Source organism: Colletotrichum jinshuiense, chromosome 12 (genome assembly GCF_051148585.1).
Source record: "Colletotrichum jinshuiense chromosome 12, complete sequence".
NCBI lineage: Eukaryota > Fungi > Ascomycota > Sordariomycetes > Glomerellales > Glomerellaceae > Colletotrichum > Colletotrichum jinshuiense.
The window spans coordinates 39,565-62,871 of NC_139305.1; the positions used below are offsets into that span (position 1 = coordinate 39,565).

A 23,307-nucleotide genomic window follows, 5' to 3' on the forward strand; every position below is an offset into this window, starting at 1 on the left:
TCGGGCAACTTGATCGGTCTCTGCTCGTACAGCTGTGATTTCAACCGCTGCCCTGCAGGTGTGTGTGCGTCTGCACCGGGCCGGCCGCTTAGCCTGCAGCCATACCGACTCTGAATGATCGTCATGGCTGTCCGGATGACAACGTCGCTGGAGGCCCGGATCACGCTTACTACGTAGACCTATGTGAGTTTACATGTAGCCACGGCTATTGCCCGCCTGGGGCTTGCAAGTACTGTTAAGAAAATCTTGGGAGATGAGCAAGCACGCGTCTTATCAATTCGCTCGCGCGCACTTTTCTTTTGGACTACTGTGACGCCGCTCAAGTGCCCCAGTTTGATAGAAAAACACAATACACTGGATTAAGTTGCAGCAGATATTTAAAGCCATAAATTGATTGTTAGGCTAGTATGTTGATATGTAATTCAGGAGCAAGTATTCTACCCTAACCACTCACTGCCCGGCTTGTGAGCCCTGGGGCATGTCCGACGATGTACTGTAGAGATTTTGGTAATTCATCGGCGGCAGCGGGTTTTGCCGCATCCATTCGATGAGGGGAGCTGAAGCGGCACTGACAACTGCAGGCTTCCGCGGGGCCAGGAGACTGACATATCGCTCCTCATCCATGATCTTCAAACGATCAGGCGGAGTATAGCTGACCGCCAGCCTCTCATAGTCCACAGGCTTCTTACCACCCCACACATTATCCGCCTGTATAATATCCTTACGCTGGCCTAGGAGCCACGGGTGCACTATCGAGATATAGTCGCGCACCGTAACATATCCCTTATAAACTGATGATGGCTTGACGACCAGACGTGGCGGCCTACGTGGTCGATCCGTGTTGCAGCGTCGTAGGAGCTGCGGGCCCTCGTCCTCATCCTCTGAGTCCTCCTCCCCCGATTCCCCGTAGAGCTCCGTATCCAGCTCCCCGAAGATATCCTCCTTGTCGCCTGGATCCGCATGCCGCTCATGTCGCTCGAGCCACTGATCTTGCCATTGCTCTAGCACATCGACCCTCACGGTAACAGACCCGACCTTCGGCTCTGTAAGTGGCGCTTGTGCGATAGGGTGCCACCTGGTGATGTTGCCTGTAGAGTCCTGATGGGCGAAGGGCTCGCGTGGTGATTCTCTGTTGCGCCAGTCTTGAACGACGGAGATGTGGTCCAAGAGCGGGCCTTGTAGTTTCCAGAAGATTCGCTTGGCCTCTGTCGTTAGGGCGACAGGTTGGTTCGCTTGTCGTTGCTCTTCGAACGAGGGGAAGGGGGCCGTTGGCGAGGTTGTCGAAGCAGTAGACATTGTGGTGCGGATGGTGGAATTGCAGTATGAGAAAAGGTTTGATCAGAACCCACGCGTGAGCACGACAGACCTAGTTGACCTAGGAGGCTGGATTGCCTCTTCTGGATCAACCCCTCCTTATGGTTCTTTTTTCCTTTAGCCTGAGAGCTCTACTAGGTGGTTATATATATTATATCTATAGTCAGCCTAAAGCTTAATTATACTTTATAGGCGATAGTGTAATGGTCTAGCTTATTATACTAGCGATAGCTAATCAGCTCTACCTAGTGATTACTTATACTATCTTTATAGCTAGCCTATTAGTTGATTAGACTTTATAAGTAACAGCCTAGTAGTCTATTTAACTATATTAGTAATAGCTAATCAGCCCTACTAAGTAATCACTTACATTATATAGCTATACAACCTGGTGGTTAAGTTAGTATAAAGGCAGGGCTCTAGCGCTAATCAGCATGCTGTTAGCTATAGACCACTCCACCTAGGCGCGCTGTAAACCGCATCAGCTTTACACCTATACTACGCCTTACACCACACTAGCTACACGCCGCCCTACATATTAAGGTAAGAGAGGGCCCTAGTGTTAATTAGCATGCTGTTGGCTATAGATCGCTTTATCTAAACGTGCTATAAACCGCGCTAGCTTTATACCTACACTACGCTTTATACTATACTAGCTGTATACCGCCTTACGTATTAAGGTAAGGCTTATATACACTTAAATACCAACTATATCTTTATTTCCTCTTTAATCTTAAACCTCTATTTACTCCTCTTCTATAAAACTACTACGTTATAAAACTACTACGTTATAAAACTAGAATACAGCTTCTCTAAAACGCTAGCTTTTAATGTATATACTTTTTATTAAATTTACAGCTAGAAAAAATAATAAACTCTACTTGCCTATTTTTAATAAACTCTACTCTTTATCTTCAGGGTCTCTACTTTAATTTAGCTGGTCGTTTTAATAAACTCTACTATAGTTTATTATTAACGCTTTGTTAGGTTATAGGGAAGTATCTTAGATTACAATAGAGTCGTTTGATTATAGATATTAGGTTAACGCCTCTTGTTAGTCTTATAGGCCCGCTTGTAAATACGGTATATAGAGTGTAGTTATAGTTTCAACTTTCTTGTTGCTATAGTTATCGCCACTCTAACAATAGTAGAGAGCATCTAGCTATATAGGTACCCAGACGAGACTTATAGCAAGCTTGTGGTGTTAAAGGAAAACCTTAATTTTGTCAACCTTCTTTGCATCCGTCTTATTATGCGTTTTCTCGATATATTTGCCCACTTCAATTAAGCTGAATCTAATTGTTCCCAGCTTGAGATCAATAGGCTGGCCATGAACAGGGATGCTGGCGTACGGCCGCGAGGTGATGACGACGTTAGGTTGGTAGAGTAGCTCGTTGCAAAGGAAGTTTCTCAGCGGCACCTAGAGCACACGGTCGAATAGATCACGCCACATGCCGCCGCGAACAAACTCATGCACCATCTTCTTACACAGGGTGGTCTTGCCTACCCCAGCGCGTCCGCGAATCAAGACCCTCCTAGGAGATATTTCCTTCCCGTTAAAGTTTTTCCGTCGACTGAAAAGATCTTTCAACTGGACTTGACCGTGACCTGATAATGACTCAATATTGAGTCGCGCTAGCAGCGAGAACAGCGACGGCTTCGGCGCAGAGTTTTTCGCTTCCAGTCCGACTTCTTGGGGCGTCTTCGCTTGGACCTGTTCCACGATAACAAGATTGATATAGCATTGATCCATTGATAGTTCTTCCCCCGAGAGCCGCTTAATTATAAGCCTTTGACTTGTGTAGTGCTTCTCAAGTAAGACGTCGTCAGCCTGCTGAATCAGGGGCTTGGCGCGAAGCCTCTCGATAACGGTTTTGATTTCTCTGAATCCGGGGTGATATGGACCGTTGAACTTGTTGAGACCAGCATGATCTGTATGTATATTAATAGGGTCTTTTGAATAGCCTCTAGCTGACTCTCTGTTGACAATCTGCTTGGGATGAGGCGGGGTTGATGGGAATAAAGGCGGAAAGCACACATTACCCGCATGTACATGACCCAACTCAGACGCTAACAAAATGGGTGGCGCGAACTGGATGCAATATCCTTCGTGACATTCTACGATTCGACATCAGCCAGCAGACGACCTCCGACCAGAACAAGGCGAACGAAGCTGCAGGGTTCGTCTCGTCTTCACCGGCTGCAAGCTGGCAGCACGCTAAGGGGGGTTGTTTTTTTCACCTGCATGCCACAAATGGAATACCTCCCAACGACATAGCATACTGAGGCACAGTTGCACGAAGGATTACCAGGTCGAGGACGCCGAAGTGCTTGATAGCACCAGCGAGGAGAGCTAACATCCTATGGTTGATAGATTGTTCCTGCCATTGAATTGTGACTGTGACAACCTGCTTAGCTCCAGCGAATCTCTGAACCAGCGGCATCATCTAACGCAGCAATCTGCTCGCCTCATAGCCAACATGCACTATCGTAACGGTTGCATGCATGTGTTGGACCTTCAAGCCCTCGTATCGGGGACACAAGCACACCGGTGAGACTGCCTGCTGGGACATGTGCCATGGGGCCGCCATACTACGACTACTGAACCGTTTGGATATTGCTACCACACGCTCAATTGGATCTGGAGTCATCTGTTTTCGGCTGGAGTTCCCTTGACCAATACTCCCAGCCACTTTTTACTAATACAGGAACACGCAGTTCAGCTACGGATCTAACGTAGTATCTCGGGGGCTAGACCCTACATCGGATTACCGGATAAGGCAAGTCCAACACACTTAGCGACAACGTGTCGCTGTGACCTGTAGCTATTGGTGATATTCTATATGCTGTGTCACCTCACATCACACGAGCTTTAAGCACCGCCGCTGCATTGGCTATCGCCCCGACAGCGACCCGCCACGAGCTGCGGGTCTGTGGAACCCGTATCGCACTACATACTCCAAAAGGCTATCCGGATATTGATAGAATAAATGATTCAATGCCTTTTGTTTGTGCAACTAAATTGATCTTACGAAAAGACAGTAGTATTTAGCTGTGGGAATCCCCACTATCAAAAGCCTCTCCAAACAACTCTGCAGCACGGTCAGTTATAAGTCGCCGCTTCATGATAACCTCTCCAGCATCCCTTTCATATTCTCCTCACAAGCTCAACGTCGGCACCATGGTGGCTGATCTTTCTACCAATGCCGATGAGATTGGCTGCCCACCATCGAACATCAAAGTCGAGATCAATGAAGATAGCGAAGGGAATGATGCGTTTCATGAAGGCGTGAAGGCTCATGAAGATAATCATTTTCAGGCCAAGCTCCCGGGTGACGGAATTATCATGGCTGAGTTCGACGGCTCGATGGACGCATTCCCTAAGAAAGATGCGTACTTCCATGCGAAGCTGACGGAAGTGGAGAGGACGCGATATCGAGAACAAGATGTTTACCTGATAAGGTTCGTCTTCCGATTTGTGAGGTCCTTTTCTCGACAATTCCGATTTCGCGGTGCCGACATCGATATCTCAGTCAAGGAAGAAAGGCCTGTCAGCGACACAATGCAAGACCAGTCATCTAAACAACACAAACAACAGGGCTGTCTGCCGAAGATTTTGAAGATCTACCCTGAGGGGCTACCGATCAATATAAGCGAACAAGAGATTCAAAACGGTAGTGACATCACCGCTGGCGCAGGAGCGACGCCTGGCCCAGCGCAAATCAACTTCAGTGTTACACAAACGCATCAAAGGACCGCAAAATTTAAAGGCGGTAGATTTATCAACGGCCTCATTAAAGGCTCACACGATGTTGCATCTTGGAGGATATTCGAAGACCGTGGAAGCCAGAGCGGAATACCTTCTATCATCAATACAGCAATGCTGGTCCGGTGCCCTCGCGGCAGGTTCCAAGTTCATGCTACCATGTCGGCTAGGATGCCCAAGGGGCCGAAGATGTTTGGTCTACACCACCTCTACTTCAACTCGAACCACCATGCACGATCGACTAAGCCAACGATCATCCCGGAGTTAGAAGTTGCTTTCAGCGGGCCCAAACTCTGGGACAAATTGGTGGATAGTGTCTTAGCAAAAGCAAACGCCGCTGAAGAGCCAGTCTCGGCCGACGAGCGAGACTCTGCCAACAAGCCAGTCTTGGCCGACAAGCCAGACTCGGCCAGCAACCTGGACCCCTCCACGGATTCAACGACATCTATGTCCTCATCAGACCGCAAATCAACGGTGTTCGATATGGACTGGGGAGAAGTAGTCACTCTAACCGTTGAGGAGAAGAGGATTCTTGGAAGAGCCTCTGATACCTACCGTAAAGCAATCAGGTTGGCATCAGACGGTAAACAAATGAGATATCTTCTGATGCTGAAGAGATACTTATACAAAAACGACAGGTCTTTCCTCGTGATGAAAGACCTCGAAGAGAGCGCAGGAATGCTCTATGACGATGACGCCATACTGGAAAAGGGCTTGCCAGAGTTATCTGATTCGGATGACGATGGATTCTCCAATCTTCCAGGCGCATATGCCATATTGAAGTACATGTCGCCTGACCATAATGCACAGCACCTTCAGAGACTCAAAGAAGTTGATAAAATAGCGCAGCAGTCAATGTCGGTTAGTCTCAATCCAGATCATGACGTAGTTGACTGAAATTGACCTTTATCTTGTTAATACCTTTGGAGACGGCTTGCCTTTGATTGAGATTACGAGCAGGGTACTGCTCAAGTGAGAATGTACAGTACATCAGTATTTTCGATGCGACACTGAGAAGCTTTGATGGATCAAGGTGAAGTGATGAGCTGACACACCCCAGCATAGCTGGCTCAGGACTTTAGTCCTAGCATCCAGCCTATTTGTCGTGCGGGCCTCAAATGATCTAATTACGATGTTTGCCACGTAAATAAATTTTACCTAAATTTTTAGTTGCTGATTTTCTTAGCTATTCATTTACGTATCACTGCACGAACCTAGACACTGTTGAACGACTGGCCCATGAAGCAACAATCCAACCTCTGGCAGTTGTCGTAGGCCAAGAACGAACCCGAACCGTGTGGATGCTGGTCGGGTGTTCTGTGCCCCAGCCAACAAGATACCTGGTCGCATGTTACATCATGTGGCTGTAGTGAACCGGCAATAGCTGAATGCATGATTCGAGATTACAAGGAAGCTTTTGTCAAATAAAAATCAGCAAAGGGGTTGCAGGAAATACACACCGCTATAGAAATGAATCGCCGATAAGCATGTGCCAATGCGGCACAGCTTGGTCTGGTACTGGCTACAATGACTATCAATGAGGGTGCGTACGCGCAATCAATTGGACTAGACTGCCGATCAATCATAAGCGAGCCATTACCATCAGGCATGTTAAGTCCACGGCTTACAGTAAGCTGCAGCAATACCAGGGTGATATGTAATGAGGCGGGGTTGATTGAGGAGTTGTTTATCCGCAACACAACGGTTGGCTTGATGCGGTGGCTCTTCTACATGCCGCTCCTGGAAACAAGATCCGGAAATTGGTTATAATAGTAACCCTTACCCTAATCTCTGTCGGGCGATCACTACTTATTTCTCTTCGTATGCGTGATCTGTATGAGATTGTCTCTGTCTTCTTTTAGACTCTCAATATATTTACGCTAATCAATAAGGAACTAGTAAACTATATTTTCTAGTCTGTATCTAGCATTATCTCTCATCGATTATGGCTCTCGACCTTGAAGAAGCCAAGAGTCATCTCAGAGAGCACGGATGGGCCCGAGTACCCTCGGTACTCACAGCAGAAGAGGCGGCCGCCGCTCTTGACCGGCTGTGGAAGGTTAAGGCGACAGCTGAGGCACGTGGCGAGGACACATACCTATCCTTTCTGGACCCCAACCCCAGCAATGTGCGCATCTTCTATCTGATGGAGCTTGACCAGATCTTCCGAGAGCTCATCTCGCACCCGACTGCCATCTCTATGGTAAAGGCAGTGCTAGGCGAGAACTTTCTCATCAGCAACTTTACTGCCAACATTGCGCGCCCCGGATCTAAGAGCATGGCCCTGCATTCGGACCAGAGCATTGTATTCCCTGATCCATGGCAAAATGTCTGGGCGCTTAACGTCATCTGGTGCCTGACAGACGTGAATAAGGAGAATGGTGCGACGCAATACATACCTGGGTCAAATAAGTGGGTGTACCGCAACGAGGTACCCGAGAACGCGCCCGAATTGCTGGTCCCGTTTGAGGGAAAGGCCGGCGACATCATTGTCATGGATGGTCGTGTGTGGCACACCTCTGGTAGCAACATCACCAAAGACCAGGACCGCGCGCTGTTGTTTGGCTACTACACTGCACCCTTTATGCGCCAGCAGGTCAACTGGACTGCCAAGTTGCCCAAGGAGATCCAGGATTCTTGTAGTGAGGAGCTTAGGGAGTGGCTTGGCCTCAACCCCGTTGGAAACATTGGCATGACGGGCGATCTGAGATATATGTCGGTGCAGTATCCCGACAGGGAGAAAGTCGCTGGCGAGACAGTTGCTGTCGATTGAACTTACAGAATCATAATGATTGGTATTTTAACAGATAGCCAAGATTCCTCCCATCTAAGCATACTACCGTAGGTTAAACTGCCAAGTATCCGAAGATGGACGCAAAATATTTTGTTGACTGTAGCGTTCAAGTGTAAAGAAGTTTACCGAGTGAAGAATAATTATGCGACACGGTGATCTTTGTGTAGCAAATGCCCGCCATGACCAGGCCTGCAGCGGCCAGAGGCCCCAAGATGGCGGAGATGGTAAAGCGGTACAAGGCCGTCTGATGGGAGAAAGAGCAGGTGCTATTACATCATGCATTGCTGCCAGCCTTGATGCAGGCAAAATAGACGTAAGAGTGGTGCCCATTCTCAGGGCTTGTTGGGTGGAAGGAGGACACTATTCGAGCTTAGTTAGCATGCACGGATTCCGGAGACGGAAGTGGGAGGGAAAGTTCATTTGGTCTGATTGTGGTGCCATTTCAACGTAGAAAGTCGGAACGATATGTTGTTCCGTGGCTGAGGCTACAACCGATAACCTGTTTTATCTTCCAGCCGTCATGATACTGCCCATGTATGCTCAAGTCTAATAACAGGACTCTGTCGGAACTAAGGACAGATGGAACCGTGCGCATGAAGTCGTCGAAAGTGGATATCAAATAGGCCTGAGTGCGTGGTCGAACAGATTAACCTGCTCTGTCACAGTCTTTCTGGCAGCCGTTCCGGATCTGCCAGAAGGGGTAAGACTGTCGTGGGAACGGGATCGATCCCGTAGCGGTCGTGAGATGTCGCGAATAGAGGGTCAACGTAAACCAGGCGAACAGAGCAGAAAGGACCAAACAACGTGAACAGCAAAGTGAAAGCTAGGTATGAAAAAAGTGATATCTTCAAGGTTGAACCCTCCCCAGGGGTTCTGGCGTGTATCTGTCTATGTAAACAGTAATCACGTGTTCTATCACGTGTCCTATGCCAATGCCTGGTTGACTTAGACGAAAGGACGTTGACATGCTCCGTGCGTTTGCCCTTGCCCAGGATTCCCATGCCAGTTTCCGTCTTCTCAGCTCGGACGACAGGCCGCGACTGGTGCGATCCCAGTAAGTCGTCGCCAAGGGCGGCGGTTTGGGTCGAGCGTCGTGGAGACGCACGGCTGTCGTCGCAGATGAATTTGACAATGAAGTCAGAGGTCCCGCACAGCTGCAGATACACCTTTTTCGTCCAGTGCTGGGTGATGAACGTCCAGCAGTCTTTCTTGCATTGTGGCGCAGGCACATAAAACTCTCTAAGGGTGGTTGACGAGCAGGAGTTGATGCCCCGCGGGCTTTTTTATCGGTCTCGCTGAAACTTGAGCTCACCAACGGCCTTAGTAAGCAGCCTCGGCCAGTATATCTACAGGACCGGCTACCGCAGCTATTCCTAGACTTGACTTAATCAAGCACTTTAAACTATAAGAACCTTTTCCCTACGCTCCTGGCCTGCAACATATAATATTTTGCTACGTTTGTTAGATTGACGCCCACATCTGGATAAAAGGTTGCAGAAACTGGCTTATTGGCCGTCCATAGTGCCGACAAGGCAGCGGCAAGTCCGTGCAAAGCACCTGAGCTGGGATAGTTGGCAAGAGATCAAAGCGTGGTCATGAAGATCGTTGGTTGCGAGGGACAGGTCAGAGCCCAATGGAATTTTTCGATATTAGGCAGATGATCTATTTGACTAGCAGTCAATGTAACAAAAAAGAAAAAATAGGTATGAAAGGCGGAGAAGATGGCTACAAACAGCGACTCCATGTCTAGACCATCATGGCGGATTTTTGTAGTAGCACCATGCCGCAGTCCTCGGACAACACAAAATGACGGACAAGTGCCGTCGCCGAGCGTAAAGCATAATCAGGAAAAGGTGGCAAGGTACGGTGCGGTACGTACCACACTAGCATAAAAAGGCCAGAGCGGATCTGTCGTTGCTTTTCTGTCTTCTTCAAGCATTATTGCCACAATCAAACCATCATTTTGGACGGCAGCAATTGGCATCGATCCCTCTGAACCTATTGCCTAACGGAACATAAGCATTACAATCGAAAAACTTCTCCGAGTGGAACCTTCACGGCGCCAGTCGGGTTGCCGGTAACCGGCTACCCCTGCATCCACCGTCTTACAGTTCATCTCAAAATTTGTAAGTCGTGCTGCGGCGCTACTGCAAGACTGCCACACTCTCGGCCTGGACGACTGGAAAAGCCCAGACGTCACCGGACTCGCAAGGTGTGACTGTCCTCCCCGAGTTAACTGCTGCCCCTGGTTTTCTTTTCGGCCAGAGCAGAGTTCCCGGATCGTCAAGGCGGGTTGTGTCAGGTTTGAGGAGGGGAGGCAAGTGGAGGGGATGGGAAGAGATAGGAGAGGAGGACAAGTCGTCTTGACCAGCGGCTACCGCACCATTCTTCCCTCCTCTCGACCGGGAAACCTATGACTGGTTCGTTTGTATTCTATAGGTATACAATATCCCTGTTCATCTGGATTCCCAAATTTGATCCTGGCAACTCCTCTCGTAACCCCACTCACTTTTCAGCGTCCAGTTTCCCGGTTTTCTGGACCCAGGTCTTAGCACATGGGTCTTGGCACTCCAGTCTCTCATCAACACTTCACCATGAGGGCACGAAACACCATCATCGACGTTCTGGGGGTTGTGGTTCTAGCGTCAAGTCTCGTCGCCGCCACTCCCATCCGGGCTGTCTCTTGGGTCATTGGCCAGCCGGTCCAGACCACCAGCGGACTCGTCCAGGGGCATGCCGCATCGAGCGCTTCTCAGGCTAGTACTTCACGAAACAGCGCAATTGGAACACATGTCCACTGACGGAAATATCAATCAGGTCTCTGAGTACTTGGGCATCCCGTACGCCCAGCCGCCCGTTGGCAACCTGCGCTTCCAGCCCCCTGCCAAATTTACTGGATCGTCGACAATCAACGGCTCTGCCTTTGTAAGCCAAGCTCCATCATCCCTTGCCTTTCCGCCGGGAGGAAGAGATTGCGAATTGAAGAGAAACACTGACGAAACCCGGATCAGGGACACCAATGTATGCAGCCAACTGCCAACGCCAGCATCCCCGACGGCTTTGCCAACCTCGGTGTTCCCACCTCGGCCGTTTCGGTGCTCGGGGTACTCGCCGACCCTGGCTCTCAAAGCGAGGACTGCCTGACGCTGAATGTGTGGACCAAGCCGCAGGTGGGCGAGGAGAAGAAGGCCGTGATGGTTTGGATTCACGGCGGTGCCTTTATGTTGGGTAAGTATAGCCTGCGCATGCGTGGATCTTGCAAACCAGGCCAAGCTCATCTAACTTGGCTTACAGGAAGCTCTCGCGTCCCCGCAACCAACGGACAGTTCATGACGGACCAAACCGATGTTGTCCTAGTGTCCTTGAAGTAACTATGCATGATAAGAACTATGGTTGACGAGATCGTCACCGCTAACCTGGCACAACGTAGCTACCGTCTCAATATTTTTGGGTTCCCGGGCAACCCCGCCTCGGCCCCGAATCTCGGCCTTCTTGATGTCCGAATGGCTGTACAATGGGTGCGTGAGAACATCGACAAGTTTGGCGGCGACGTCAACAGGATCACCCTCTTCGGGCAGTCTGCTGGGGGTTCCTTGGTCGACTACTACTCGTACGCGTTCGCATCTGACCCCATCGCGAACGGGTTCATCGCCATGAGCGGCACCGCCAACGGGTTGGGCATCTTCACCAACCAGTCCGTCAACGCCAAGTGGTTCAGCATCACCGCCGCCGTCGGCTGCGGCGACGCGCAGACGGATCTCATGACCGTCAACAACTGCATGCTCCTCAAGAGCCCGGCGGAGATCGTCAACGGCATCGCGGCGAGCGGCACCGGCACCCCCGGCGGAACCTTTTTCGCGCCCGTCGTGGACGACGCGCTCGTTTTCGCCAACTACAGCACTCGGGTATCGGCAAACGGGGGCTACATCGTCGGTAACGACGACAACGAGGCGGGTCTGTTCAAGCTCGGGGCCCCGACGTTCAACGAGACGGTCTGGGCCGGCCTGAACCTCGTCACTTTCGAATGTCCAGCAGCGAGGAGGGCGACGCGGGCGGCCGCGGCAGGCCATCCGACATGGCGGTATCGTTACTTTGGAAACTTTCCCAACATGATTTTGAGCACAACACCGAACAGCGGAGCTTGGCATACATCAGAGGTGAGTAATACCTAACCCTCTGCTTCTTTCCCGTTTCATAGACCAGCAAAGGCATTGGCTCAGGAGGCTGAGGTTTGATGGCGCGCAGCTCCCTGTCCTGTTCAACACTACGCCCCAGTCCCCGATCGCCAGCTCGCCGCAGGAGACCGAGACGGGCCTCTACATCCGGGGCGCCTGGGCTGCCTTCGCGAAGAACCCATACGCCGGTCTTTCACAGTTCAACGGCAACGAGACGTGGCCCTCGTACCAGGTCGACGGCAGCAACGTCAATCGCCTTGGGTTTGAGAACCAGACGCGCACGAACCTGGGTCCCGCCGCTGCTTTCGACGCGAACTGTGCTGCGGTGGGCATTCCGGTGGCAGGGTGACCGGAGTTTATTGGAGTTTGCCGTGCTGTCCAGGAAATGTGGAAACAGTTGGGTTCTTCCCCATGTTTTCTTGTTGTTACTTTACCATTCGATTATAAACAAGATAGCTAGCTGAGCGATGCGACGAGTTTCTGACTACTTGGTGTTTGGCTTACTTCCAATGTCAGCATCTTTTCTCTCTACGACCGAGCTTGGCTATGAACGGCCTCCATCGATTTGAATCCGAACTGAAGATGTTTTTAGGCGAGCGGAAAGCATTTCCTATCGTGGCCCTTCATGGGAGCCATGGGTTTTTTTCTGATAGTTACGGCTGTGATGTTATAAGGAACGGATTACATGGTTCCTTATGACGGCCCAACTTTTGCTCTTAAAACGTTACCGACAAGAAACGCGTGTAGCTCTTGGTGTCAACAGTCAATGAATACGACTACTGCCTCCTTGCTAAAGTTACCAGACAGTAGAATAGATGATCTACTTCCCTTGCCTCCCCACAAGAGCAGGTAAGCATGGCTTCGGTGTGGTTGAAGCGTTGATGATAAGTCAACATACTCACTTTCCGACCACCCCCATTCCGACAACCCAAAAATGCCTCACCACCACATCTAACCTCCTACTTCCTCCTATCCTAAACCATTACAACATTTTCACTACTTGTCCAACTAACCTAATCTTTTACAATCACCTTACTTAGAGCCTAATAGGCTTACACACTAAAAGTAAGATTAACCAGGCCATCGAGGACGTTGCTAAGTGTCTAAGAAAGGCAGCTATTCAGTATATTAATCTAAACTACCTTCTAAGATTGTATACACGGTACCTAATCAAGAGATATATCATTTACAGACTTCCAGAGGCGTTCCTCTAATCAGGAGGCTAAGCTAGCCGACGGGTGCGTATCCAGTATGCCCTTGGCCTTGCTTTAAACTGTTAGCAGATGAAGTTATTCACAGAGAGGATCCTTCATGCTAAGGAGGACACAGAACCTATAGGGAAGGGATGGATTTAAGCTTTTATTAAGAGAAACCTATCTAAAAAGGTCCTGACCGCTATCCACCTGGAATTCTAGTATATTACCAGGGTTATGATCGGGATTGTTGCGCAGGCCTGATCAAGGCTGACTTGCGAATATTGCGAGTGTGATCTTGGCCACGATTTTCAGCAAGAACAGACTTATTCAGGCCTAGCCCGTTACAAAAACAAATAGTTAGAAAGCAAAGGTGCAGCCTGCGCGGTGAGACTAGATATCGGGGATAGTAACAAGAGGCGCGGTAAACTTGTGGCGCAAAGCCTTTTTGTCTTTTACAACACAAAGGAGATCTTCGCCCCAATAACCATATTTAACTTGATGGTTGGCATATTCTCGTCTAGTTGGTATTTACATGGTTTGCGTTCTAGCAATCAAGGTGTCGCACCATTGCTTAGGTTCCCCTCCATTTCCAGGCTGACGACTAAGGTCGATGAGATTTCGAATGGCTTTCAGTGGTTGAAGTTTCTTTGATTGGAAATGATCTTGCGCATGACTGTATACCTTGCACCCATATTCAATGGCCTCCTCGATCTGTCCAGTCTGGTAGAACAGACGAGCCATGACTTCGTAATAAGAGATCTCCAACTCAAGCCACGGACTCACAGGACAACGATTGTTGTGCTGAATCAGAGCGTAAGCTCGAGACAATGCGTTCTTCGCTTCGTCGTACTTCTGCCCCCATAAATAGGTTCCGGCCATCACCAGGAAGCATTCACAAGAACGTTGGTAATCCCCATTTGTGAAGCATGTTTCGGCGGCTGAGGAATACTGGGACAGGAGCTTGTCAGACTGGCTTCCGTTTATCTCACCCGGATTGTAAAGAGTATTTGACGTCGATCCGAGAGCCAATGCCACCATTTTGTTCAAGATTCCTAGTTGACCTTTGAAAAGATGGACACAACTGAGAGCCATCATACTAAGAACCCTCGCACGGAGCTCCTATGAGAGATGCCGGAACCTGCTCCACACAAGGGTGAGGGGGTGTTGGTGTCCTAGTACTGCCGCATGCATTTCGTGAATAAAGACGATGATAGAATCGGCTACTCTAGGTCCTAGCTGTAAGGTACGGTAGGATAAAATGAAAAATAGTAGCGGATCTTGTTCTTTAATTGAGTGTCCTAAGGAGTCGAGGCCGCTATTTAGGGTACGGAATGCAGCTTCTAGCTTGTCTGCCTATAGGAAGGTTATTGCGTTATCGAGATCGGTGTGCATCTTGACAACACACAGGCTACGAAATTCCTCGGCAAAACCATGTATTTCGCTTCTTTTTATAATGCATCCACTTTCTATCCCTCCCTTAAAGTAGCCCCTGAAAATTCGTAGCATTTCTTTAGGGAGCCGTACCTTAGAAGGCCCTCCCAGGACAGACGATGTGTTAAGAACCGGCGACGGTGTCCGGCAGATGATATTAACATACGTACTAGGTGAGTTTTGAACGAAATTGAGGAGCTTGATGTGCAGGTCGGGGCGTCGGTCCAGATAGCGCTCCAACCTTTTCCAGTCGACTTGCTGGTTCCGGATGGAGAATTCAGACTTCTTCCCCATCGCCTCGCGTTCCTGCCTAAGCTGAAGGATACGCAAGACCTCAGCTTCCTTAAGCTTTTTATCAAGGCCCCAGCTCTGAATTCGAGTCTTAAACATTCTCTCGCTTCCCGCACTGTCAGATACTGAACATATATATATAGTGCCACCAAGCGAGACTTACGTAGCATAGAGACTGTGGCTACGCTCCATAATCTGTTTGACCTGCTTTAAAGACTTCTGCTCATCTCGATAGAGTCTGGTAATAACTGATCGATAGCAGTTCCAAACGTCATCCGTAGCGTAACGCTTCCCGGTGACCAGGGGCATTTCGGGCACGTTTATATCGCATGGGACATCCATAGCTTGTGAAATTGAGGTAATTATGGTGCTTAGATTCGCAACTAGGGGTGAATTAATGAGCGCGGTACTTTTGTCGATGAAAGGATTGGTTTGGTGCCTGGGATGGAAGAAATCATTGACGCTAGACTTTTTGACTAAGCTGAGGCTGTTTTTGCGCCACATGACGCAGAGATTCCCGCACATCTTATTGGCTCAGAACAAAAGTACTTTGCAGATAATGACGGGGGAGGTAGGTAATGCCGAGTGGGTAGGCGTATTCCCTTTCCGTGGATAACAATTATCTGCCTGACATTGTCTGCAGGATTAGTGATCATTGATGCTGCAGCCTGCATGGCCTCATAATGCGTTCCTCAGGGGGCTACCGAAAGGAATGCTACGTGGCATATATAAAAGTCTGTTATTAGATGATTAGCAGCCTACCTTAATAAGTCAGGCTGGAAGAGGGCTAGAATTTCGGCTTGTAAATGGGAATTACGCGAGTTGCTGCGGACTCTGTTGCAGTCGTCACAGAAAGCAAGCAAGCTGGCGGCCATTTACTTCCTAGTCAACAACAAAGCCTGCCTGACGTGACCTGATGACAATGGAAAGCACACGATATTATTTAATGTATTATTAGGCATCTTGGCTACAGGAGAGACAGTAATGCTAGCCTTCTCAAAACCGACGGCAAGACGTCTAGCGAGCGGGCGCTAATCGGCCCAGGATGATCTGGTGCGAGTAGTAACCCGTGTTTACTCCACTCTCGCCAATTTGTGACTGCGAAGTCTCTTTGTTCTAAACCAATGAGACGTACAGCCGTGGTAGCCTGGATGCGACCTGGCAAGCAGCCTACGCTGGCATTTTGGCCGAGACAATCTCTGTCGCTTTAGCTGGCAAGGCTTTCGTGTGTATTCACTTCCAACGTCTTCGAAAGCGAGACGCTAGTTCCAAAACTAATGCCCGCAGTATGCTACATGCTTGCCACTGTGTTGAGCGATGTTCCACTCCACACGCGGCAGGGCAGCACGCATGACGGCAAGCTACACATCTACAGGTATACCTTATGTTAAAGTGCAAACTCCCGCGTCTATTCCAAACAGAGCCCGCTGTACAACTATAACCATGGCGTGTGTCAGCAACGTGGTGGAACACCTCTTCCACATAAAAGCCCAGTGCCAAGGTAAGCCTTTGCACAGCCAAGGCCTTTTTTATGCCACTCGTCAGCACTTGCAAACTCGAGAAACCATCCGTCGCCTCGTATTAACGACGTCATGTATAGCCATAAATCCGCAAGGCTGCCGCAGAACCACGAGAGAATGTCGATGGACGATAACTCAGCCGCACCGCCGCCCTCAGTGTTATGGCCCCCATACTGGGCCATCTCTCTTAGGCACACCAGGTGCTCATTGTGCTCTCAGGCATAATTCTAGCCAGTCCTAGTTGCAACTCTAAGCGGTTTGTAGGCCCGCTTCCCCAAATGTACCAGCTAGGGATAAAAACAACTTACCCATACCACCACAGAATACTTTCTTTCGTTCAACGCATTTCTCTCGTTCAGTCAACACGTTCAAGATGAAGTTTTCCTTCCAATCCGTGTTCTCTGAGGGCCTGGTGCCTCGCGAAAGATGGAGAAGAGGTGCCCTCTCCTTTGCCGCCGCTGCATTTTTTACTTTCTTGGTGAACTTGTCTTTCACTATCTGGGCGACGACCAGGGTTTCGAACGAAGAACCCGACGATATTGACATTATCTGGGAGGGCTCAAACAACACAGTCAAGATTTGGAATACAACCCTCCACGTCGTTATCAACATTATCAGCACAGTTTTACTTGCAGGGAGTAATTATTGTATGCAATGTTTGATGGCGCCAACGAGACAGGACCTTGACAAGGCCCACTCAGAGCAAAGGTGGCTTGATATCGGCATACCGACTATTCGAAACTTCTGGCACATCACTTTGCGAAGGAAACTACTCTGGATCCTGTTATCAATATCGTCGTTCCCGATACACTTGCTGTAATTATACTATGCTTGCCCTTATGGATGAGAAACACTTATGCTAACTTGGCTGTAGCTTTAACTCAATTATCTTTGCCTCGATTTCGACGAATGAGTACTACGTGTATACGACAGACGCGCAATCAGTACTAATGGGAAATACAACTTCGTTACCAGAGACACTCGATACGCATCGGCTCACAAATATGACCAGTCATCTCCCAAACACAACGCTCAACTTTATCGACGCATCGACCTGCCTTAACGACTACGGCACTGCATACCAGTCTAAGCGAGGAAGTCTTCTTCTTATTTATAATATCACGGGAGGAGATGAAAAGGATACTCAATACTTCCTACAAAAATATGGCGGCCCTTACGGTGGTGCTTCTGGGTCATTTGACTGGGTGTGTCATCACGGCTCGGACATGTCCGGTGATACCCCCTGTGACGAAGAAGTCGCCGATATCAAGAAAAACCCGGATACTTGGAACCTGGAAGTCCAATCCTGCTACAGCAATGAAACACAGGAGCATTCGAAATTGTTTTTCAGCAGGACAATTTGCTGGGTTGTGACTTGCCTTAACTTGCTCAAGGGTGTAATCATGCTGCTTGTTGCATATGAGGGTATTGATACTGACCAAACACCAATCTTGACGATCGGAGATGCTGTTGCGTCGTATCTCAGGCTTCCTGACGAGCACACCAAAAGCATGTGTCTCAAGGCGAAGAGAAACTTCGTCAGAAAGCACTTGGATATAAGCCAGCAACAATTTGATCCAACACGAGACGCAAAGTTTAGTGCTGGCAGTGTCACCCAATGGGCTGTGTGCTTTTCACTGTAAGTACCCGCCACTATTCTTTTCTCCTCGGTTCAACTACTAGACCTAACACAAGCATCAGATGCATGCTACCTCTTTTTACTTGCGGCCTTCTTCTATTACACGGATTTTCGACCATTGGGCCCTCTCCTGGAAAGTATGGGCCAGGCGTTGTCCACAGTGACACCATTATGGATATCTTTAGCTCAGAGGCCAACACTCTTTTACTCGTCGTGGTGCTTGTCAATACTCCGCAAGTCGTAATGTCACTTATTTATTTCAACTACAACGCCCTCTTTACCTGCATATCCCTTGCTACAGAATGGGACCGGTTCTACAGTAAAAATAGGAAGGGTCTTCGAGTGTCTACCAAGCCTGAAGGCAACCAGCGACATACGTACTTCCTCCAACTCCCGTATAGATACTCGTTACCACTTGCTATCTTTTCCGGTGCTCTACACTGGCTCATCTCGCAGAGCATATTTCTTGTCAGGATTGAGGTTTACGGCGACGACGGGAAACGCCAAGAGCAAACCACATCTTGCGGATGGTCACCAATTGCCGCCCTTCTTGTCATGGCTTCAGGGGCTGCTCTTGGGGTGATGCTTTTCGCATTGGGCTTGCGTCGCCTGCGGTTCGGTGGAATTCCAGTAGCTGGTAGCTGCAGTGCGGCGATAGCTGCGGCTTGCCATCCAGACCCATCAGAACGGGGGTCATTAGCAACACTACCTTTGAATTGGGCTGTTGTGTCCGGCACAGACGTCACACCAGGCCACTGCTCCTTCACAAGCAAAAGTACCGAGAAACCAATAAAAGGTTATTCTTATGAGTGAATACAGATGTAATAAGTAATAGAGAGGGTTGGGGCATTCTTTTACAATGCAGCCTTAGACGGGTTTTGAATATTTTGCATTATTAGGGTTAGACATAGTACTTACTAATATAAAATGAGGCTATAAGCTAGTATAGATATTATATTGGAATTGAGTTTGCATCAATCACCGGCACCCAAGACTGAGATCACCACCGCAGAGTGGGATATCATTCAACAACTGATGCAGCCCCCTACAATTAATTCACCATATGGACCGTGACAGCCACGCCCGCTGATGCAGGTGCATGTCCTGATTGCAAGTGTAGGTCCTGATAGCTGGTGCATGTCACGAAGAAGCCATTTGTGCGCAGGGCCATTCTTCTGGCCAGGCGAAATTCCACTGGAGTGGCGGCTTGACTGCTTGCTTGACTGGTTCCTCGCGCCCAGCGACAGTGGAGACAGGCCCGCTAATTAACGCTGACCCACCTGCTAACGCAAGAAATCCGACGTTTTTCAGCGGGCTTGCCACGTGTTTGCGCATCGAATTCTTTTCCTTTTTCGCGCCCCAGCGGGTGATCCGCTTGATTACATAACGGGCCGCCGGTACACTATAGCGCTTCACCTCCACTGCATGCTGCGCGGCATAGGGAAACGGCCGGATGAGAACCAGTTGATTACCGGGCCCAACCGGAAGATTACCTGGAAGCAAAAAAATACAACACACGGTATTCGCTGGTCGCCACCGACCCAGCTACTATTCCGGCCCTCACTAGGTTATCTATGAGAGAGCGGACGGGATCCCGAGTTCTCTAGTGAATGTTGTCGTATGTATTGGGAGTTCGCGGCAAAGATGCTTGTATCAGCTTGGTGGGCGACGATCATCCGGACGGAGGCATGCATGCTTCGTCCCGCGCCGAAGGCGTCCCCTTTTTGTATTGCTTACAAAAGATCTAGCTCTCATATGACATAATACCTAAGTTTGTAATTGTTTATTTGACTATTATAATTACGGTTCTTCTATAGATTTCTCTAGCAGTTTGTACAAGTACGTACAGAGTCTATGGTTAGAATCTGTACAGGAAACTACATTGAAAGAGCTTTAAATCTATGTGCTATTAGAAACAGGAGGCGTCTCTATGTACATGACTCACTTAAGGTAACTCGTAGACAGTTGATGTACTCTGGTTGTTGACTTGATAGCTGCCTCTAATCGTCATTCTAGATCCGAAATGCTGCGTTGCAAACTCCCCAAAATAGCTGTGAACCACGTTGGCCGAGCCCTCATTAACAACGGACCCCTGTGTCGTAATGAGCGCAAATGCGTTGGGGTTTTCAATGTCCAAAGCCAGTTCCTATATATTTCCATACCCCGTCGTTCTTGGTCAGCTCTCATGGTCACGATATTCGTGGATGTTATACTGCTGCGAGGCAAGTACTGACCTTGACCCTGCATTGCTCTGTTTCCAACAATACGCTCTCGAGACCGCTGTAATTTCCGCGCAACTGCCAGTGGAGCTGGTCGTCTTCTCGTTCCAGGATGTACGACCCGTCGATACCCCACCATAGTCGTCTAATGTCTCGAATGGAGATGCTTTCGGGTAGAACTGCGTTGGGGTGGCAGTGCATGGACTTTCTCCCGGCCACGTTGATGAAGTAGCTTCCCTGCGGACCTAATGAGATAACAATCGGGCAACTGGTGTTGCTATCCCTGCTAATAAAGCTGTAAAGTTCTGGATACGTGTTTTGTAGAGATCCGTGGTCTGTTATGGGAGTTGGGTTTGGTTAGAAAATGATTGCCCTCAAGATCCATGCTCGGGGAGAGGTACGACAAAGATATTGTCTGAAGAGTACTCACAGAAGCATTTTCTGAATACCCGTCCTTGGTGGTAATGGGCGTAATATGATGACCTCTCTCCGAGGATGATATTTACCATTCGAATGCTCTTTGCTTCTTGCAACCTCACCACACTGTTTCTCGTGGATGGTGGAAGATATCTTTCCTCATACTGTCAGCTGCTTCCCGTCCGCTGACACCAATAAAAATAGAGTCAAAGAAGATAAAAAGGAAATACAACAAGGATAGAGAAGTAGCCAAGAGAGAGTAAAATGGGGAGAACTCACGATTTGCTGAACGCAGGACCAATGAGGGAGCAATACTTGCCCCGCAGACTCATGCTGACGTTGATGTCCTTCTGGTCCCGGTTAGACCACCGCTGCCCCATTACTTGCGAAGTGCCTGGAGAAATGACTCGGTGAAGGCTAATGAAGCTGGAACGGTTGCTGCTTTGACTACTGCGTGTGCTTGTGCTTGTGGAGGCCGTGCCTCCGGCGTAGTAAGTTTGCGCATCAAGCTCCCCTACGACGTATTCCTTTGCGAGCCTCTTCTTCTTTTCTTCCTCCGGCTCCAGTTCATCCTTGTCAAAATTATCCCTTATCAGTGTTTCCATTGACTTCTTCATCTCGGCCTGCCTGTGATGTAAAATTCTTTCACTCTTGCTTTTTGCCCCCCTGATCTGCTTCTCGAGATCTTCAAGCTCCTGAAGCATGTTGAGGCCTCTTTCCTTCCGTATTCGATGCATATCTGCATGGTACTCCGCAATGCAGGTCTCAATTTCCGCTTCCTCCTGGTCCAACTTGTTGCACACTTGTTGTCCGGCCGAGGTGCTCTCGAGAACCTTGTGCTGATCCACCATCTCGCGCTGAATGGCCAGCTCCATTTGTGGCGGGGGTCTGTTTGACTGTTCGTGGCCTTGCGGAAGGAAGATGTCGATAAGCTTTCGGGCGGATTCGACTGTGTCGTAGTGGCGCTCGACCTGGCTTCCTCTTTCCACCATGCAGCCCCAAAACTCGTTGTTTTCAACGAGTTCCTTTTCCCTTGACACACCGACCTTGTCATCGTCGAGTTTGTCCCACATGGTGGTCACAAGAACGACGCGATTGAGGTTGTCAGGGCCGCACAGCTGGCGAAACAGAGTCACACTGCTCTTGGCGGAGCCTTGCATTCGCAAATCGGTGATGCGATGCAAATAAAGAATTCCATGAAGGCGGATGTTGTTCTTGTACGTCAAAGAGAGCCAAGCCACCAAGGACCGTAGGACACTCTTGTCTGTCTTGTATGTGTCGTCGAAACCGGGAGTATCGATGATGTAGATGTTGCAAGTGGCAGAATAGGCGTACTGGTAGACTTTCACATCTTGGGTACCTAAATATGGGACAACGGCACATCAGAATCTGTTTAGTTACAGGCAGATTGGTGGTCGAGGTGTATCGACGTCTTGAACTCACAGGAATCCAGTTTGTGTCCGACCTCGGGCTTGCTATTGTCAGTGGTGAGATGGGAAATGAAGGAGCTCTTCCCGACCCCAGTCACTCCGAACACGGCCAGAAATATGTCTGTTTCTCTCGGCTCATGGCCATTTCGAACGGACGATAGATCCGTTTCGGTGGGCGGACTCGATTGCGGGAGGTTGTCGTCCTCCATTCTCGGGCTAATTTCTTTGACAGGGTCCCAAGCAATGCCAAAAAGGCAAAAGGGTCTCTGCAACAGCAAAGCGACAATGTAAATCCAGGAGAATTGGTATACCAACCAATTTTACCATCGCTGGTTTGTCGAGGCAAAGGAGGCGTGTGTGTGTTTGACGCCAGGGGGGAGCAAAGAGCGCATAGCACTACTGAGGGTCTGCACGGGGGCTACCAAAGAAGAGATTAAGTTGCCAGGCAAAAAAAGAATAGGGATCTCCTTGGTTTCTCGACCTGAATTGCAGAGTACGGCAGCGTAATCTAGAACCAAGAAATGAGCCGCGAGACTTCAGTATTACAAATCAACACCAGCCTGCCTCATTGCGAAGTATACATACGTATGACGTGAATTTGTCCAACATCGCCCGCCTCTGTGCTAATAACCGCCAAAAAAACCCCTGAAGATGCTGTCACGACGGCAGGCATGTACCCAATGTGCCTGCCGCTCGATAACAAGGCGGTTGAGGGATAGTTGCCCGCAGGCCCTCTGGAAGCCTTAGCTCTTACTTCGCATCCGGAGCAAGGAGGGTTGTTGAAATCAGGCTGGCCAATTGCAGTCAGAATACAGATTTTATTTTAGTGTTGACTGTGTCACGGGGCCCCATGTGCGGACCGAGACCATGAATGGGGGGTGAGCAACCAACACGCCTGATGGAGCTGATCTCTACCCGGCAAGCCAAAGGCCATGGCGTGAACGGGTAAAGGATACTATGCTAAAAGTAGGTAGGTACATGAATACATTATCTCCGAATACGAATCCGATGCATCCGCTCTGTGACACCTGATTTGAGAGGCCCGGATCCTCCAATGATTGAATGCGTAAGATGCGCGCAGTACTCTAGATAGCGGTGCTTGCTTGGAAGATAAG

At 49.2% G+C, this 23,307-nt stretch overlaps 5 protein-coding genes across 5 annotated transcripts; 3 read left to right on the plus strand and 2 right to left on the minus strand.

Annotated features, from left to right (window-relative positions):
* Positions 1-450: 450 nt before the first annotated feature.
* EsH8_XII_000008 (uncharacterized protein) lies at positions 451-1,296 on the minus strand (the record flags this gene model as incomplete). The annotated part of the gene is made up of 1 exon (XM_083273771.1): positions 451-1,296. One exon carries the CDS (start codon positions 1,294-1,296, stop codon positions 451-453), a length of 846 nt encoding a protein of 281 aa, XP_083120385.1.
* Positions 1,297-4,438: 3,142 nt separating this feature from the next.
* Positions 4,439-5,977, plus strand: EsH8_XII_000009 (uncharacterized protein; the record flags this gene model as incomplete). Its single annotated transcript, XM_083273772.1, has 1 exon — positions 4,439-5,977. One exon carries the CDS (start codon positions 4,439-4,441, stop codon positions 5,975-5,977), a length of 1,539 nt encoding a protein of 512 aa, XP_083120386.1.
* A 1,048-nt stretch (positions 5,978-7,025) lies between these two features.
* On the plus strand, positions 7,026-7,853 carry EsH8_XII_000010 (phytanoyl-CoA dioxygenase family protein; the record flags this gene model as incomplete). Its single annotated transcript, XM_083273773.1, has 1 exon — positions 7,026-7,853. One exon carries the CDS (start codon positions 7,026-7,028, stop codon positions 7,851-7,853), a length of 828 nt encoding a protein of 275 aa, XP_083120387.1.
* A 2,811-nt stretch (positions 7,854-10,664) lies between these two features.
* EsH8_XII_000011 (uncharacterized protein) lies at positions 10,665-12,398 on the plus strand (the record flags this gene model as incomplete). The annotated part of the gene is made up of 4 exons (XM_083273774.1): positions 10,665-10,799; positions 10,904-11,241; positions 11,305-12,031; positions 12,078-12,398. 4 exons carry the CDS (start codon positions 10,665-10,667, stop codon positions 12,396-12,398), a joined length of 1,521 nt encoding a protein of 506 aa, XP_083120388.1.
* Positions 12,399-21,037: 8,639 nt separating this feature from the next.
* Positions 21,038-21,922, minus strand: EsH8_XII_000012 (uncharacterized protein; the record flags this gene model as incomplete). The annotated part of the gene is made up of 1 exon (XM_083273775.1): positions 21,038-21,922. One exon carries the CDS (start codon positions 21,920-21,922, stop codon positions 21,038-21,040), a length of 885 nt encoding a protein of 294 aa, XP_083120389.1.
* Between the last annotated feature and the right edge of the window lie 1,385 nt (positions 21,923-23,307).